At 40.0% G+C, this 20705-nt stretch overlaps 1 protein-coding gene across 4 annotated transcripts in view; it reads left to right on the forward strand.

Moving 5' to 3' along the window:
* Positions 1-20705, forward strand: part of ntrk2a (neurotrophic tyrosine kinase, receptor, type 2a) — a 108976-nt gene that overhangs the window by 63062 nt on the left and 25209 nt on the right. For all 4 annotated transcript variants that reach the window (XM_038704116.1, XM_038704117.1, XM_038704119.1 and 1 more), the window contains 2 exons: positions 5900-6088; positions 15791-15921. In XM_038704116.1, coding sequence (XP_038560044.1) covers positions 5900-6088; positions 15791-15921 — 320 coding nt within the window. The remainder of the gene's footprint in view (positions 1-5899; positions 6089-15790; positions 15922-20705) is intronic.

Here is a 20705-nt window from a genome sequence, read left to right on the forward strand (position 1 = left end):
TTAATTATATATTATATTACAAAAAATAAAAGCAAACCAAAAAATCCACATACGACTACTTCTACTACCACTAGTACTAATAATAATGTTTTTGAGTTGACATTTTGAAGAGTGGCTGACATGGTTTTTGTAAAGCAGCATTTATTTGTTAGGTGTAAAAAAGGAGGCACAGTTCTGAAGTTTTAGTTTTTTTCTCAAAACTGCAAAGAACATTTGGTCCAAAGCAAACAGAATATTTTTCAATTCACCCAAGAACTTGTTTGGTATTCATCGTCAGCGCCACCGTCATCACTCTTTGGGATCCATTTATTGAAACATTAGTACACAAGTCTGATCTTGGACACAAAGATATGCTGCTGGGAGATATTACAGCAAAACACGCAAAATGCTCAAACACACACCCATTTACACCAAATCTAAGGGTGCACATCTCTGCACAAATAAAACCACTATTGTTCTCCTGCTTTCATTCCTTTTCTCTCTCAAGGCCTTTACAATCCTCACATGAGTCACCAATACACACATACCACCTGGTTTAGACATACACACACATACACACACGCACACACACACACACACACACACACACACACACACACACACACACACACACACACACACATACACACACACGGATCCCCACATACAACAAAACTCTCTCAGTTTCTCCCTCTCAATCAAGCCCTGTCAGCAGCACTAGAGCCTGATAAGAGGCCAGAGACTGAGGAAATGAATGATGTCAACCAGCGTTATAATTCAGTTGAATCAACCACATGAGAGGGAATACATCTACTGTATTTTGTGCTCATGGGAAATCAATCTCAACTCATAATACAGTGTTTGCAGGCTTATGCTCGAGTTTTGAAGAGGTCTAGAGCTTTGTGCTTTGTGCTCACTCCCTGTGTGTGTGTGTGTGTGTGTGTGTGTTTGTAATTCTGCATAACGCTTCCCTGTCCATGATGAGACTCATGCTCAAACTTGTTTCTGCTGTTTTCTTTCTTCAACAGCGAAGAGCTGATGAAAGACACATCCAATTATACTCTTTAAGAGAGCCTCATACACACACGCACATGCACACACACGCACATGCGCACACACACACATTTTCTCATTCATACCTCTCAATCAGAGAAGTATGCATAAATAAGATGATATTAGAGCTGTAACGATTAATTGATTAATTAACTATAAAACTATTAAATCAATTGCCAGCTATTTTGATAATCAATGAATTTGGAAAATAATCTTTGCAGACATCATTTACAAGCATTACTGCTACAGTCATTTAATTTGTGCATTGGCATTAGAAGCTCTTTATCCTATGATTTTATCAACCGCTGGTTGTGATTTCAAATGACATCTTGATCACAGATCTGATATGACAACACACACATGCATGTAGAAATAAAGGAAGTGAAAAAGTCATAACCCTGTATCCATTTAAAGCTGGCCCCATTGGGACTGTTAAAATGTCACCACTTTGGCAAGTTCTTCTCATCTTTGTAACCTTGTGAGCTTGTTTGCTGTCAGAGATGAAGTGCCCACATATACTCTTACTCTTACACGCGCAAATGCATTTTTTTTTTCACGGTTGTGTAATTTGTAACAAGTCCTCTACAAAATGAAGGACAAAATGTGTAGTTTGTCTAAGCCTTCTAGAGCGATGCTCCAATTGGCAGAACGACATCATTTGTCTACTAAATCACTTCTGGGAAAATAAAGAGTGATTAATAATAATAAGTAATTAAACATTTAGATGTGACAACACTATGGTTAAGGTTTGTTTAGGTTTAGGCAAAAAAACTAATTTATTAGGAATTTTGTTGGCATGATTACAATAGTTAACATAGTTAAGATTATGGAAAAATAGTGGGCATGCTTAAAAACAACGCTGATTTGCAGAGGGAAACTAAGACACGAATAGCTGCCTCTTTTGCTAAAGTCCCCCACTGTGGCCAGTATGGAGAGGAGGAATGATTACAGCAACCAATAATGCTTTTAACCACGTGCATGTGGATATTGTTTTAAGATGTATTTGAAAAAATCCTTTGTAAGTATAAAGCAGAAGTGAGGTTACTGTTGAAGGTGACACTAACCTACACAGTTATGTTCTAAAGTGTTTAGACCTTAATTTCTGTGTCTTATGTGAGAGGGAGTGAGCAGCTAGTGAGCACCGATGTCTGCCTGTGTGCACTTACAAATATAGCTGCTATTTAGTGATACAGTCTGTGTGAGAAAAAAAGCTGATATTGTTTACTTTGGCACTCAACCTAAAGACAGAACATTAGCCACAGTGGCATGAAGGTGCGCTGTTACTGACAAACCTGTGAACATGGAATCAGCTTCATGGACTGTCTTCGCTGTCTTAATTAGAAACTAATAACACCTTCACTTTGTTGCCAAAACAAACCATTTTTCTATGAAAGGGTTGGGCTCAGTGACTGAATCATGCCATCCCACCTCTCGTCTGTGTGCAGTGTCTTGCTTTATGCTGTTTCTGCGTTTTTGCTTTCAAAAATGTCTGTTGTATGAAACAAGAATTTTGATATCCAGTATTTTCTAACTTGGACTGAGAGTTACATAATTCTGAGTTTTGATATAGAAAAGCTTATTCTCTAAAAGATATTTTCATATCAGATAAAATCAGTGTAACAACTGAGAGCACTGAATCTGGATTTCCTACTTATTGGTTTTTACTTCACCGAGTTTCTAGATTACTGGCATTTGGCTTTTTGAAGGCATACATTATTTCCCTCGTAGAAACAAACTTTCATCTCTCTCTTTCCTTGAGTTCATTGTTAAATGCTGTAAAGCCTGACCTAAAAAATAACCCAGTAGTCAAACATGAAAACAACCATAGTTGACAAAGCACCTAGTGCTACAGGCGTGGCCCTCAAATGGGACTCTTACGGCCTTATGTTCCACTCATGGAAATTTGCAAATTTGTGCTCATCCAAACAAGAAGACCCAAGTGGCCAGTGTGAGAAGAGCTACACAGAGTAACACAGTCTAACTTTGTCAGATGTTATTGTCAGTCCTCTTCTGACTTCTTACACTGCTGGTGCACATTAAACCTATATGCACTGGCCAGTGTAATGGGATGGTGCTCATGGTCAGCAGAAGAATCTACTCCTACTTTTACAAGAGTAAGAGGCGAGTTTGAAATTCAAAAAGTGGAGGTTCAGGCCAAAAACAGCCCTTCGTTAACAAAATGCAAAATACTGCTTTGTTTGGGGCTTGTTTTCTGAGGGGGTTGTTTGAAATATGATCCAGGAAGTCCAGTTTGGGCAAGAGATGAGTTTGAAGGCTTATCAGCACTAAAACACTCTACAGCACTTTATACTTCCTTGAGGGGGTTACAACTATTTTATCTTTGTAGTGCCTGTTCGGATGAGGCTGCATTGCATTTGAATAAATCTGTGTTTTTTTGCCAACGGAGTGGCCTCTTTCATGACTTTGTGCTGTGTGAGACACACCTGGCCAATTGCTGCATTAAGCGGATTTGCTCGTCATTTTTGAAAAGTAACAAAAATTCCCCTATATGCCAACGTCATAAAGGAGTGGGTGGAGGGTGTCTCAGACCATCCAACAAGCACTTTGCTGTAAGCATACCAATCCCTTAGCTCTTTAGAGCCCTAAAGGTAAAATCTGTGACAATAAAATTATTATAACAAATAGTAACTCTAGTTCTATCACATTTGGAGATTTTAAGTCAGTAAAAACTGCTCGTATGAGTCTGCTAAGCCCCGCCCACCAAACTCACAAGAAGGAGCCGGTTGCCCATCGAAACCTCATCCCGCATGGGGCTTGCTGTCCATGGGAAGAGTCCCTCTCGCTTTGACTCGTCTTATCAAGGACTCCCCTACAAAACTTCACGGCCCAGGGCAGAGCACCCCAAGCTTCAGAGGCAGCTGTGACAACGTCTACAGTAACAGCCGGATGAGAGGCTGTCCACCCTCAAAAATGATTCCCCATTGTTTGTCATCATGCCTCTTTACCCCTCGTCGATACTAGCACTATGGCTCCGAACACAATGAGCTCTGTGTGAAGCCGGAACATGATCGCATACGTGTTTTGTACTATACGCTGTTGGTGGCAAAGAAGGGATGGGCAGACACTTGGAACTGATTGGTTTTTTGACCCAGAAGTGGTGGATTCTTCAAAATGGCCCCCAGCAAGAAGAGCCAGAAGAATGATTTTAATTTTATTGTTATTATTTTATTTTATATATTTTATGTCTTATGTGTCAGGATTCAGTTTTTTAGAATTCTCTACTGCAGTTTTAAGGAATGAGTAGTAGGCTAATGAGTGTCCATTATGCAGTTTGTGTGCTCAAAATGTCAGGGAAGGTGTCTACTGCTTGGGACAAACTTTAGGTGGGGGAAAATGGATTATAACTCGCACACATATCTAAGGTTAAATCAAGAGCAAATTGACTTGGTTGGAGATACTTAACTGTTATATGTTTCGTCTCTCTTTCAAGAGGCTTCTTCCGTTCTGACTGACTGGCAGGGAGTCCTAGCTATTAAGTCTCTGTGGGGTCGTTATCAAGGTGATGGATACCACTTGGTTCATTAGTGCTCCTGGCTGTTGTGACGACTGTTGTTTTGGTTGTTAGAGTCACCTGAGGCCTGAAGACTGAACGACCGTCATTGGCATTGTCATGAGGCAAGGTGTGAGTGTTTCAATCTCCTGGGAAGTGGTGAAAGGACAGAATCATAGGTGGCGGATAAGTGGTGTCTCACCCCTCCCCAGTTGAAAGATGGTTTCTCTACTCTACTCTGTAAATGGATTATTTCACTCCTCTTTCACATGTATCTCCACCATGGAGGGAGTAAAAACTGTAAGGACACGACTGCTCCAAGACAACACCCTGAACAACAGAACTAACCTCAGTCCAGTCCAGATTTGCAAACTGCTGGACCTCTTCTGAATACCACTATTTCCAGTACAACAGGGGATGCTACAGACAAAAGCATAGCTCAGTGCGGGCTCACCAGTATCTCCAATTGTGGCCAACATCTACCTGAAAGAAGTAGAAGTCAGAGGGGGGTAACTCCGGTGTTGTTGGAGAATCACTAAGCTTGTCTGTTAGAGCTAGAGGCGTCATTTGGTTTTATTTAAGTATTTTTTTATTTGCTTACTGGGATCCTGAAGTGGAGATTTTTGTTGAAACATGGACTTGAAATAAGGATTCACTGGTGGTTGAACTGTGGGTTTTGTATTGAACACTGACTGTGATGAACTTACAAATACCCGTGCGCTACATTTCTTTAAAATTACTAGTGGTTAATGATTGTTAAGGTGCCATGTACTGAAAAACATGGGTCCTTTATAACGGCAAAAAATGCATGTAATGTTTCTTGTGTAGGCCAAATGCATTGAATGACAATATTATTTACATTAAATTATGTATATTATTCAACTATTCGTCTTTTAGCACAAAAATAAAAAGTGGCAGATAAAATTTTTGAGTTGCAGACAAAAACAAATTCAGACCCTGCTTGCGAAGAATGCTGGATCACATATAATGGTTATGTAGCAACACATTTGAGTGTGTTGAGATTTCTCATATATCCTGTAATACGGCTCTGACAAAGAACAAAGAATTAATGTTATAAAATGTAACTGACACCTCTCTCCTTCTCTTTGATGTCTATGGTGATCAACAATAATATCTTAACCCTCCCCACTTAATGATCTCATCACCTCAGTCTCTGCTAATAACAACTTAAAAACTCTATTAATTCTCTTGTGTCCTTATACTATTAACATGGCTGGCATGCAGTCTAAAATACTTTTCCATCTAACATGCAAGACCTTTCTCAATCATCGTAAAGATCAGATAAACCAACTGAACTCAGCAGTGTTTATCACCCCCCTCTCTCTGCTTTCTCAGGTCCATCTTCAGTGATCAGTAACGATGATGACTCAGCCTCTCCTCTTCACCACGTCTCCAACGGCAGCAACACTCCTTCCTCCTCAGAGATGGGCCCTGACGCAGTGATCATTGGTATGACCAAGATCCCAGTGATAGAAAACCCGCAGTACTTCAGGAGCACAAACAGCCTGCTCAAAACTGACACGTGTAAGTATGAATCTTAGCTATGTGTTTATCAATGTTTATCAATCCATTATGTGCTATGCTGCCGAGTATTCAAGTTTACCAGTACTTGTGTGGTACATGTAGGTTACCATGGCGACATCTTTCCTGCTGTCATGGCACTGACCTTGGAGCTGCTGATGATAAGCTGTCAATTCTGAGAGAGAAGTGGGGAATAGAAAGTCCATTAATTGGCAAGGGTGTGTGTGTCACACACACACAAATCCATTTATAAATTTGAGACTTCCATGTGTGATTCATACATGTATATAACCAGAGCTGAAAGGTAGCGGAATATATGTCTGTCAGACCCTACAGGTAGAAGTATTTATTTTTTTCCTGAGGGTGACCTTCCCCAAATATTCTTTATTCAGAGTGCAACATGTGTACACTACAAATTCAACAAAGCAAGCAACATAAGGGCAAAGAGAAAGTGGTCAAGGAAAGCGGAAGGAGAAAAAATTGAAATTGAAGAAAAGAGACACATGTGGAGGACAGAAGGAGACAGAGAGAGAGCGAGAGAGAGCAACAGTCAAATAGACAGACAGAGAGCACACAAGGATATTGACCTGGTCCATCAACATGACATTATGATTATTGGCAAGTAATAAAAGCTTCTCCAGGCTTTGGCCTTGTGTTGCAGTAAATTATGGAAGTGCATGTGTGTGTGTGTGTGTGTGTGTGTGCGTGCGTGCGTGCGTGTGTGTGTGTGTGTATGTGTGCATCCTCAGGCTCTTTCTGCAGGGGGCAAGGTTGAGGAGGTACAATGATTGGGGACTGGGGGATGACCTCTTTAGTCCTGCGATAAAAGATAGACTGGGATTTACAGCCTAAAGACAAGAATGAAAGTGCTGAGGATCAATGAAAGTCAATAATGTACTGCTGTGCATGTGTGTGTGCCTGCGTGTGTGTTTTTAATATATTACAGCCATTACAACTATTACTCTGTGGGCTTCTTTGACTCACAGACAGGCAGCATAAATACTGAAAGCATCTGACCGATTATTTGGCACTCTGCCTTTTCAGACCCGTACAATAGCCTTTGATGGAGACAGTTTGGCAAAGTGGCATCAGGTTGCATGCCAAGAACTGAACTCTTTTTAAACTGTAGCTTTAACTAGCTTCTGGCCTGTAATATTGAATACTGAGGTCATTAATTCAGTTCCCCACACAGAAACCAAAAAAGAAGTCCCTAATTTTTGTTTTAATCATTTCGATGTTTTATTTATTTATTTAGCTGCTGAAGATTATATTTTGAATGCAGCAGTTATTTTGAGGAAATTCTTATGAAAATCAACAACTGCTTTTAAACTGAACTCAGAACTAGAATAACTGTCTCTTTCTAGAAAACTTCCCAGAATGTTTTGGGAAAATTTTGACCCTTAAAGTCCATCCATCCATCGTCAACCGCTTATCCAGGGTACAGGGTCGCGGGGGGCTGGAGCCAATCCCAGCTTACATCGGGCGAAAGGTGGGGTACACCCTGGACAGGTCGCCAGTCCATCGCAGGGCTGACCCATAAAGTAAAGTTTTAATTGGATTTCACATTAACTTCTCAATGCTGTATTTAAATGTTTATTATTTTGTTGGCTTTATAGGAATATTTGTGTTTTTTTAACACTCTTATTTGCTTTCTTGGTGAAAGTTAGATGAGAAAATTGATACCAATCTCATGTCTGCATTGTAAATATAAACTGCCAGCAGCCACTTAGCTTATGTATGTTAGGAGGAAAACACCATCTTGGCTCTGTCCAAAAAACACAATCTGCCAACCAGCACCTCTAAAATTGAATAATTCTTATGCTAGTACTAAAAGCACAGTGTAAAATGACACATTCTGAAGTTATTTGCGAGACTATTTATTTCTGGAGGTTAGCTGTTTGCCTCTGTTTCCAGTCTTTGTGCTAAGCTAAGCTAACTGGCTGCTGGCTCCAGCTAGATATTTAATGTTACCGCACAGACATTAGAGTCCTTTCATCTAATTATGGCATAAAAGCAAATACTAATATTTTCCAAAATGTCAAACTATTAAACTACTAAACATACTTAGAGAGAGAGAGAGAGAGAGAGAGAGACAAAATAGTGGAATTAACTTATAAAGTACATGTGTAAGTTTTCCATTGTAGAATATAAACTTATTCTAGGTCTTAAACGAAAGTGCTAAAACTCTGAGAGAAAGTACAGAGGACTTGACCTTCATGCCCTCAGTGAACTAAGTTTTTCTGTCTTCATTTTTGTTATGTTACACTTGGCTTTGAGTACAGTATCTCTCAATTTTTCCATTATTTCCATCCCTGCAGATTTTGGGGGTTTGTATTTTGTTGTATCTAGGGAATAAAGATTAACATTGCTCTGGAAAATTTTATTCATCAAGTCAACACATGCGTACAGTATTTGAAAACACCTATTTACACAGACACACACACCCCTAAGCTTATGAAAATATTGCTCACAAATAGCTACACCTCCTGATGGAAGTGCATATTGTTGGAATTGGTGGCTGACTAGAAGGAAGTGTAGTGGAAAAGAAAAGGAAAAATTAGAGTCAGATATAAATTGCATGGAGAATTTGCCGGTTTGCAGTCTCTGCTGGTCCTGTTTTCACAGCATCTGTCAAATATTATTGTGCCTTTGACCTTTCACATTGCTTGGTTACAACTACCAAACACACAATTTCCAAGCTGTTTTATGTCAGCACACAGGGTCATGGAAAGATTTTGGGCAGATGAGAGAAGAAGGAAAAGAAGAAGAGGCAGATGGTAAACGGGGAATAATTATGTCCCAAGACATTAATTTCTTTGGTTGTTTAAAAGAAGCTGATTAAGGAGGAGAGGTGTGAGAGGTGGCTCTATAGGGAGATGTGGAGAGATCGGAGGACGGAGGAAAAGGACAGATGGAAAAAGGTGGGAGAGGCGGTGGTTGATGGGAAATATTATTCCTCTTGATGTTAATGTTAAAAGCGCTGTCATGAACAAGTGATGGAAAATGATTGATGGAGCAACAGAATGGGAGAAGAACACGTGCCTTGATGTTAATGTTTAGAGGCTGTTGATTAAAAAGTGAGCAGCTGAGGGGGATGGCAAGAGGGAGAAATAAATGATGGAACAGAGGGATGCTAAATAAGGAAAGTAAGAGCAAGATAATGAGACTGGATGGAGCGATGCTAAATGAGGGAAAATGAGCGAATACGATAAGCGTGGAAAACGGGTACTAATTAAGAAAAACATCAGAGAATAAGAGTGTAAAGTTTGGTAAATGGGGAATGATATTTCTGTAGATCTTAATTAAGGATACTGATTGAGGTGAAGAGGGGTGATGTATAGCACAGCACACAGATACAGTTTAATAATGAAAGCAGGGTGGAAGAAGGAGTATAAAATTTGCAAAGGCAGACAGCTGGAACGCAGAATTCATGAGCGATATAAGGCCATAAAAAATAAAATAACTTAATTTTGAAAGTTCTTCTATGCGCAGCAATTATGGAAGGTTTTTGAATATATGAATGCAACATTAGTTGCGATGATGCTGTTTATCTAACAATAAAGACACATTTTAAGAACCAGCAGGAAAGGCTGTGAGAACAACACCAAATCTTCCTGCCAAAGACAAAAAAAGCAAAAAGCGTTGGTCTGCACACATCAATTTATTTGCTATTCAAGGGTGTTAATTAAGGAGAAGTGGTGCGAGGCATTTTTATGGGTGAATGCTTATTACACAAATGGTGCGGTGAGGTTATTAGCTGGTTAAATGGTGGGTAGTTGTCTTGTGGGGGATGTGGGTTTATTGTGTGCTGCTGCTGCTGCTGCTGCTGCCGCTGCCGCTGGTGCATGGGGAATTGTGAGTGCACTGAGATCTGTGACCTGCTACTGTTGTTTGAAGTTTGAAGTGAAGACAATCAGGAAGAGATATTAGACATAAACACAAACCTGTCTCCTTTAAACATTATGTTTATAAAGTGCTAATTTGCAATAGGAAAAAATAGACATACTTCACTTGAATTATGTTTTTTTTATCAACATAATGAGGAAACGTTTTAATGTACATTAAACGTACATTTGCCAAAGATTTTCAGAAACACGTAGTGCACGTAGTGCAGCACCAACTTGCATGTGTTGCTCCATACTACATAACATGTCTCATTGCTCTGATTGGTTATAGGTCCATCCAATTGTGTCCAGAGGCATTAAGGTCTGTGACTGTTGATAACGCCCCTTGGAAATCAAAAATGTAAATACTCCGTATTGGTATAGCACCTTTCTAGTCTATTCAACCACTCAAAGCACTTTTACACTACATCTGCATTCACACACTGAGCTTAAGTCACACACAGGTGGCTAGTTGCAGCAACAAGGCTTCATTCGGCCCACCTCTTTGGTAAAATGGGCAACGGTATTTTCCCATTTTTGTATTAGCTGGGAACCAGCAGTCAACCACTGCCAAGATGGCATTAGCTAGAGCCAGCACACTGAGCTTCACAGTCGCTCTTCCGAAACCTATGGGTGACTTCACAGAGACCATATTTAATACAGTGTGTGACTAATACTTTCTGTAAGAGTCTGGCAATGTCAGGCTACAGAGAAACTTCAGTATCTACCAATAAAATATGTTCTCTCAGCTTTCTGATCCATTTCAACTTTCAAGTAAAATTTACTTTAGTTTGATTATTATTTACCATCGATAGCTTCAACTATGCAACAGCTATAGCTATCTATGGCTTTCACTTGATATAGACTTCCTACTAGTTAGCTGTTTTTCTATAGCATAGAGTGCAGAAGTGCTGTGATGAGTCCTCCAGCACACAGATCAAGCAAGAGTGCAGTAACTTCAGTGGAGACCAGGTCTTTTTGCTTCAGCAACCAAGGGCACTTCCAGGCTCTTGAAACATTGAGGGCTTAGCCCAGCCCAGAAATCCTTTACGTTTTCACCTGTTTTCTCATTTAATTTCATCCCTGCTGAGTCAACACACATGTAGGCATGACTGAAGTAACCTCTTTAAATGTGCATGTAGCACCTTTTCACCTCAATGAGAAATTACTTAATTTAAAAAAGTCAGTTTTAAACTCCTGAACTTTAATAGCTCCTCTGTTTCAGCAGGTTTTCTGCTCATGTTCAAAACCTACTGCACATTGACAATCTCTCCCACAAATCTGTGTTCTGACGTTTGCAGAATAATATTTTGAGACAAAAGTCTACAATAATACAATCTAATGAGAATGAAGCCATAATATTTTAACAAAATCTGCCTGCTGTGCATTACCCTGGATTATTGTTCTGCTGATTTGGTATAGTAGGCTACCCCCTTTAGACCGTCTGACAGACAGAGCCGTGTGGGACTGTACTCGAGACGGGCGCAGTGCTCTTCAGAGGTAGAAAACCAAAACTGAACACTTGTGATCAGATATAAAGTCTCACCACAAATCCACACAAATGTTCACTTCAGCACTTCTGATAAAGTGCAGCTCAAAGCCGCGTCAGAGGGAATTAAGCATCCTGGCGCAGAAAGACAGTCAAACAGAACAAAGTGTTTGAGCGAGTAGGACAGTGACACAGAGCAACAGGTGTCTGTGTTGCAGTCAGATGTGTCATGTTATTCTCTCGCTGCTCTGCGGCGGACTGTTAACTGTTTGTGCAGCAAATACACTGACTCGTAAAATTTATATCTAAATGTTTGAAATTACCATTCAGTAGTCGCTGAGAAGCCCTGAAGTTGTGAGCAATGCACTCTCTCTAAATGCAGGCATGCTGAGTGACGATGGGGGTCACGTTATGTGAACTTCAAACAAAATGTAGCAATATTATTGCGAGTAGCCTCTGTTCTTTGAAGACCTGCGAGACAGGCTACATCATAAAGATTATTATATATTGTCATAAGCCAGCTCTTAGCCCGTGGCAAAAAGGAGGTGAGACACAACAGGTTTGCACGCCAATAGTATGATTTATTATAAAAGTAAAAGAATCAAATGACCAGCAATAAAAGTATGACTATCAGTTGTGTCAGCAGTGAATGGATGAGTAAGATGTGTATGTTGTCAGGATTAACAACAGAAGAAACAGCAGACAAACCCAGTAGGATGCCAGCCTAGGAGGAGAGAGCCAAAAGACTGATCAGTCCTGGCTAAATAAGCTCTGAAGGTAGAGCTGCACAGGTGATTGCCCAGCCCAATCAGCCTCCCTGCCTGCAGCCTCCTGCAGGAGAAGGAAGCCGGAATGGGGGAGGGGTCATAACAATATTAATAAGGAAAATATTTTTGATGTTGTCGTTGAGTTACATTTGGGGCTACAGTCAAAACATCCGAGGCTAAAGCCCAACAAAAATGACCTGCTGTCAGCAGCTATAACTCGCTGAATTTTTTTGCTCGAGTTCTAAAACTTTTATACAAAGTACCCACATTTGTTTACTACAAATGGCACCAAGTCAATCCTGTACAAGAATATAACAGAACTTGTGAAATAATGTCAAATACATGGTGTTGCTTTGTTACAAACTACTACTCGGGTAAGTTGTAACAATTAGACAAAAGAAGCAAAAAAGGATGCCACACAATATGATATGCTTCAAAAACAGGTAAGTGAAATAAATGACAGCAAACCGCACCCCTGTCAGCCATTGTTTAGCAAGCTAGCTGTTGAAAGTGTGTGTGTGTTATAAATAATATTATAATAATTTTATTTGTAATGCACTTTATATTTAAGCAAATCCCGAAGTCCAACATGATAAAACAGGTAGTGCTAAAAATAAAAACACATAGAGAGCTTGAAAATAAAACCACCATGGATGCGCTGGTGGATAAGGAGGGAGACCTTGTACTCAATCCTGAGTGAGACAGTAAGCCTGTAGAGTGATTTGAGGATGGGGTGATGTGGTCGTGTTTGCGCATCTTCAACAGGATCCTAGCAGCGCTGTTCTGGAGGTACAGCAGCTTCTGAATGCTTTTCTCAGGAATCACGGTGAGGAGCGCATTGCAGTAGTCCAGCCTGGAGGAGACAAAAGCGTTTTTCCGCATTTGTAAGAGTGAGTGTTGGATGGAGTTTGGCGATGTTCCTGAGGTGGAAAAAGGAGGTTTTGCAGAGATGTTTCATGTGAGCCTCAAAAGTCAGATGAGAGTCCATTTTAACACCCAGGTTAGTGGCTGATGTTGAATGTGGAATATCTTGGCCAGAGAAGGTGATGCTGGTAATGTCAGATGACCAAACCTGGTGTGGAGTGCCGGCTAAAGCCTAGACCCCCTAGACGCCTCGGCTCTCCTTCCCTTCCACCTGTGCCACGTGCCTGCGCGGCCCACGCGTGGGTGCGCTGGCCGGAAGGGGGAGCGGGGGTCCTGTCCGGTTGCCACCGGGACCTGGCCCGCCACTCGGAACCTTGACCCAAGCGCGGCAGCGGCGGCTTCGCCCTGGCCGTCCTCCGCGCGCCTCCGGGTACCCAACTCTCCTCCCTTCTCCGGGGGAAGGCGGGGGGTTCAATGTCTCCACACCTGCTCCCTGAGCCTTGAGGGACACCACAGGTGATGGGCCTGCAGTTGGCAAGGACTTCTGGGTCTAAAGTGGGTTTTTTGACAAGTGGCCTGATGACATTGGTTTTCAGTGTTGATGGAACATGGCCAGCCTGGAGGAAGTGGTTAATGACCTTCGTGATGAGGGGACTTGTGGCATGGAGGTTGGATTTTATCAGGACTGTGGGGAAGGGGTCCAGGGCACAGGTGGACGGTTTCATCTTTTTTGATGATGATGTCCTCAACGTCTTGTTATGAGATGACAGAGAAACAGCAGAGAGGTTGGGAAATCCTAGGCTGTGGGTCAGCAGTCGGGACAGGCAGGGCGGAGAAGCTGGATAGCAGAGAGCGGACGGTGTTTTTCTGAAAAAAGAGATGAAATTGCTGCATCTCTGTTCTGTGGCTTATGAATGAGAGTGAGTTTGTGGTTTGAGAATGTCATTTATGGTAGAGAAAAGTTGCTTGAAGTTGCCAGGGCTATTGTTTATAATGTTGGAATAGAACTGTAAACGTGCATCTCTCAAGGACCTTGCATAGGACTTCTGATGTTGGCTTGCCTATGAACAGTGAGTCCTGAGGCCTGTAGAAACTACATTTCTATCTAATATAAGTTATACAATTGTATCTACAATAGTATTCATACTAAACAAAATATAGAATTGGTCAAAAGATTGACTTTCTTACCTCAAAATCTTTTTTTTCTCTATATATTCTGAATGTGCCTGTTTCCAGCCTTGACAACCACCATGCCTGATTGGGGAGGAAGTAGGTAAATACTGAAATGATCTCATAAGTCCTATCTTATCTCTAATTGGTGGAATTGATATTGTTACAACCATACCTGTCTCCCCTACAAAGTACAGGCACTGCGTTTTGGCTTGGTTTTTAGGTTGGTTTTGTAGTTTAAGAAGCTCATGGAAATAACACATTTCTGTGGCATACTATTTTCTATATAGTAAAACAGATGTCAGAAAGTCAGATGTAGGTTGTGTAGTTTCTGTGTCTTGCCTTACTGTACGTGTGCAAAGCTACAGAGGCACACACACACATATTGCATTGTGAGTGTGTCCTCCTCCACCACAATCATACACTGAAAATTAGATGCTTCTGAATATCTGATGTAGACCAGCTGTGTTTGTTTTTCTCTCTCTCTCTCTCTCTCTCTCTCTCTCTGTCTCAGTCTGTACAATATTGGGTTATGGTGGACCTCAGTAGCTTACAGTGTAGATCGATGCAGCTTCTGAGAGTCTAGCTGGGCTTTAATGTGATATTCTGAGTGGACAGCTTTTCTTCAAATGCGCCTCTTAATCACATCACAGATAAATCTAAGCTCTTGGTGTCCTACCTCTTTTTCTGTGTGTGTGTGTGTGTGTGTGTGTGTGTGTGTGTTCAAGAAGTACCCAAGTGCATGTTTTATAGGATAATACATGTTTCCTTACATGCAGACAGTTGCACATCTGGCCCTCAGTCAAACAGACAGAGCTTAGCTAGGTTATCATTAGGGCACCACGCTTTTGTGTAGAATAAAACCTTGTATGATCACCATGGTGTGATGCCAATTCTTCTAAAAAATCATCTGGCATGGAATCACGAGTTACTTAGCAACAGAAAGCAGGTTTGTCGATTCTGATCCAACTGTGGGAGAGCAGAAGGTGGGGAGAGATTACGTACATGAAACAGAGTGAGACATGTTTTTTTATATTTACACTACAGGAAAAACTGGATCACATTAGTGTGAAACAGTGAATTTGCTTATTTGCTGTAGCTTTCATATGATGTATAAATGATGACATAAAATATTTATGCAACACAACAAATATCTTTATACATACACAATTAAATACTGTAATATCCATCTGCTAATTTTACTTGGTGATAAAATAAAACATGCAAAGGGGGAAATATGCCCCCAAGAAGAGGGCTGTGTGGATTGTAAGTGTCTGAGAACCAATTGAAAAAAACTAGAAATGTCATAGATTAACATATTTTCCACTGTTGAAACAGCCAGTAATTCCTAGATAGTTAGCACACTCTGTAGCTATGTTTCTGTTCAGAATGAACGTAAATCTACAATATCAAAGACATCAGGGGTCTCGTTTGTTTGTGACCTTGTGTGAACGCACATGGTGTTTCTAAACCAACATGGCCGCGATTAAAGTGGATTTCTTATCCTGTTCTGTCTCTCCCCTTTCAATAGTCGTCCAGCATATTAAAAGACACAACATTGTACTGAAGAGAGAGCTGGGAGAGGGAGCTTTCGGAAAAGTCTTTCTGGCTGAGTGTTACAACCTCTCACCAGACCAGGAGAAGATACTCGTGGCTGTCAAGGTAAGCTGAAGGTCTTGTTTTTTGTCTTTTTTCTAATGCAAGCTCGTAAGAAAAACATTTCAAGTACAGAAAGGCTTTGTGTAACATTCTTCTGTTCAAATGTTAAAGTCCCAATGAGAATGTACATTAAAGTTAGAATTCAGTTTTAATAAATAATAATATTCCTCACATTGAGAAAGCACTGGTTTGAATCCAGACATGATACAGACTTTGTAAAGCTACTAAGAGGACTTTATAGAATTTTGGAAATATATTACATTGTTGTTGCATTACAACAAGAAAGATAGTCTCAGACCTCCAGAATTAGGTTTAATAGTCCATTTTCTATTGGCCTATTGTCCTTAAAATGTGAGATTATACTGTGAAAGCGGGATTGAAGAAAAACATCTGTGAAAACTTGTGTCAATTAATGATTTGAACAAAACACAAACTTTGTTTTTTCTAGCTATTATAAAACAGTCCAGACATGGAAGGACAGCTCGTCTTTGTAGAAAGAAATAAAATACCTTTCAGTCTGCATTACAAAGAAGGTATTTCAATTTATGAGGAGTCTAGTTTCAAAATGAGATATTTTGAAACCCCCTGCTCCTACAGAATGATCGGTGGCACCAAAATAGAGCCCATAATGTCATTATCAAAGGTGAAGTTATTGCTTTCTCTTCTATATTTTGCAATGAGATCTGATGCCTGAAATACATTTGAAATATTGAACAGTTTACAGCAGATAAGCTCGTGTTCCTGAAACAGATATGCAACATTTTGAAATGAAATCCTTCATACTGAGTCTGTACAGTATTTAGACTCCTAAATGTTAGCCATCTCCTCACCTCCATTTCCTCTGCTATTGTTAGAAAGTTGTTGCTTTCAACGGTTTCTCTTAAGGAGAAAGGGTGGAATTACACTCAAACCGCTGACTTCCGGGGTCAAATTGAATGTTTTTTCCAGGGGGCATCCTCCCATCACATCCATCTCTCCATCAAGGATGCTTTCTCTGCTGGTGCGGTGAAACAGGATCTGATTGGTGAAGAACTTCTCATTAACAATACATGACCTGGGAGAGACCCCCCTCTCCTTCTGTCCTCCTTTACCCCCACTTCGTCTGTCTTCCTCACCTCTAACTCTCACCGGCGGTACTTTTTCTTCTCTCCTCTGCAGTTCCTCATCCCGCTACTTTCCTCTTATCAAATCCTCCACCTTCTTTTCTCTTCCTACACCACCTGTTTCCTTCCAGCTTAGCTGTAAACCGCTCGCTGGTTCCGCTGATGTTTGCTGCCAGCTTAGCTTCAGCTCAGTCTAAGCGCTCTGTAAAATATGCACCTGAAAATCCCAGGAAGCAGAGTGTTTGGTTGTAGAACAACATGCTGTGTGTTGCTGACTGCATGTCATATCTGGTAAAACATTATATAATCAGCACTCAACTTACAAAAATAAATTGTATTTCTCAAACTGCAATAGGCGTGGTTGCATGTAGACGTGACGTAGATTAATCATTTAATCATTAGAGGGACTTCATTGATTTAACTCTCTCAGTTCTTTAGATTTTTTTCAATTAGCTAATACACCACATACTTATAGTACAATCTTCTTGCTCTTCTCGTCCTTGTTTTTTTGTGAACTGGCGTGACTCACCATTTCTCTACAATAGTCTTTTTTCTCCTCCTTGTTGCTGCATCAACAAAGAGAAGATGTAATGAAAGCTGGTGAAAAAAACAATTTTCAAATACATAATGGCATTGTCTTCCCTTCTCCCTAAAGGATCAGTTCGCCCAAATTACAAAACATAACTTAAAGGGACTATTTCTTTGGTAGAAAGTATAGTTCAAATGATAACTGGTCACCGTGGGTCTCTGCATAATTCAGAATAAATCAGTGTTTCTTTTTTAAATGGTATGCTTTAATTAAATGCTGGGAGAACCACAAACAAAATGTCTTTCACATCCATTGTATTGGGATGGGAACAGACAACTCAGAGACAGATTTCTCAAAACTTACATTCAATACGCAGGACAGGTCCTCTTTTTTCTGTGATTTGAGTTTACTGACCCTTTTTAACTTTTGGCAACACAGTCTCAGCACCAGACCACTGTTATAGACAGTGTGAACTGAGAATAAAAATTGAATTAATTCAAGTAATATAAGTGCCATGGTATGCCTTTCAGGATACTGAAATGCCATACTATACCAGTTCTATAAAACCGACACTGGCATTTTGATTATAAAACCTTGCACACTCATTTACATTTTCTTTTGCTGACTTTCTGGAAGTTTGCTTGAAAGGTATGCACCATTTCAATGGAAATATATTAATAATGTCTATGAAGCAGCTCCAGGATTTGTCAGTTTATTGAATCATTACAGCCCTTTTCTCCACTGCAGAAGGTAAAAAGACATTCCATAGAAAGAACATATTTGTATTGTCAGGTGTATTTTTCCTTTAAATACCCCCCATACGTACATCGTTCCTCATGTACATACTGTACTTATGTTGCACTCTGTCATGCATTCCACATGCACATTACAGTAAAATAACCTGCACTCACTAATAGAGCTTAATGGTCCAAGAGTCAGCTATCAATCAGCCATAATACAGGAACAAGTTTTACTGTTACTGTATATTACTGTGTACACTGCCATCGATCACAGACACACTTTAACACATGCAGATACACACAGAAGTATACATGAGCCTATTCATACACACTTACTGTACACTTCCTGCATGCATCAATCATTAACACCTAGCACTTTCAGTAATGTTGCCTTCACACATGTAAATGTGAGTCACTACATTCCCAGGCTAGAGGTCGTTGATTGCTTTTTATTTGCCCAGGGACCTGAATGTGTGCAGACTGTATAACTAACTTTATGGCTTTTAGCCTGGGAATTAATTCAGCATCTAGTGCAGATAGTTCATACGTAGATGTGTACAGACTCTTTGTAACGTTCCTGAATTCAACATTAATATGATTTGCTCAATACAGTGGTAAATACTTGTTACAGTGGTCATTTGATATATTGAGCCCAGTGGCGCACCCATCTGTTTGCCAGGAAAGAAAGAAAGTTTTTTTTTCTTTAATTAAATTGTTTTCCTGGTTTCCTTTTACCAGGAGCACACAGTGGAAGCTACATGTCTGAGTTATGGATTAGGCTTCATCAGTCAAATGTGTGTTAATAGTTCATAAATCATTTACTAATTCTTTACAGATAAGTTATAAACCATTGTAAGAACAAAGTCTGGGTTGCCATCCTCCTGTCTGACACTTGAGACCGGGTATGGTTGTAACATGGGGAGAGTTATAACAACACCAATTCCACCAAATAGAGATAAGATAGGAGTTAGGTGATCATTTCAGTATTTACCTGCTTCCTCCCTCATCGGGCATGGTGGTTATCAAGTCTTGAAAGAGGTACATTCAGAATATATAGAGAAAAAACTGATTTTGATGGTAAGAAAGTAAAGTTTTTGACCAAGACCATTTTTTGTTTAGTATCTGTACTATTGCAGATAGAATTGTTTGACTTATATTAGATTGAAATGTAGTTTCTTAGGCAACACGTGATGCATTTTTACCTTTCTAATGTCAAGCCACTATGGTAATACAGCTAGCTAAACACTGGCTGACAGGGGTGGGGTGGGTTGTAACACTTATTTAAAAAATGGTTACAACCATCCACGATAAGAGTAACATTATTTCCTGTTGCGGGAATCCGATGGTCGAGACACACACACACACACACACACACACCTGCTATTAATCAGAAGGTTAATTTTAATGACAGAGACCCAGCCACATCACTAGAACCCACCTGTGCAGGTACATCTTACTATCAGAATAATGCACCCATTAAATAGCAGTTAAAGTAACTCAAACGTAACGCAAAAGTAGTATTACAATTAAGAGACAGTAATATTGTAATACAACTAATTACTTTCAAATGACAGTAACCCATTCACATGTTGTACACATGTTGGCGTATGTATTGTCACTCGACCTTTTCCATACTCTGTCTCTGCCGGTGGAGAGGGTAGAAATGTGTATGGACAGCTTGTGAGAAGTGCCTGCGCACATGAAAAAGTCCCGGTATGATAAAATATAAAAATAATAAAATATAGAAGTGCTGGTATACGTAGCGGTAAATACCGGCCCACTTCAAGCACTGACTGTGCTCTGAATAACTCTGAATAAGAATATACACACATTGACACACACACACACACACACCTCTTTTTAGTTAGACCTAAGGATGTACAGAGACGTTCTTTAATTAATTACATTTTAGTAGTATTTATTAAGTATACTTTTAAGTAAGTTTATTCTATAGATAAATTTACATACACATACTGGCATACACATACATCGGCTGGACGTGCAGCCTCTCTTTCCTTCTGTTTGTGAGTCTTTAGTGTAGTTAAGTGACTAGTTTAAACAGACTCAGAGGTTTGCGACTCACCAATAAAGGAAAAAGCACTCTGGGAGATCTCAATTCTGTTTATTGATCAAAAGTTACAATAATTTTTCTTGTTTACTTTCAACACATGTAGGTTAGTTTGGGGTAAGACCGCCCCGCCCCCACCCCCAAGCTCAATGTCTACTTGCTGACTCACAAAATATTGTTATATAGAATTTTTTGTATCTTGGAGATGGCCATGCTTAGGGTAACATAATATAAACTAAAATAAATACCTGCAGTTGAGAAATTCATTTGTATTTAATCAAATGTAAATTTTAGGAGAAAGGCATTTTCCCCAGCTAGTGGGATAAGACGCCCTCTCAAGCTTAATG

The sequence above is a fragment of the Micropterus salmoides genome, unplaced genomic scaffold, assembly GCF_014851395.1.
Source record: "Micropterus salmoides isolate LMB-PRFRI ecotype aquatic unplaced genomic scaffold, ASM1485139v1 Ms_hic_scaffold_7, whole genome shotgun sequence".
In the NCBI taxonomy this organism is placed as follows: Eukaryota; Metazoa; Chordata; class Actinopteri; order Centrarchiformes; family Centrarchidae; genus Micropterus; species Micropterus salmoides.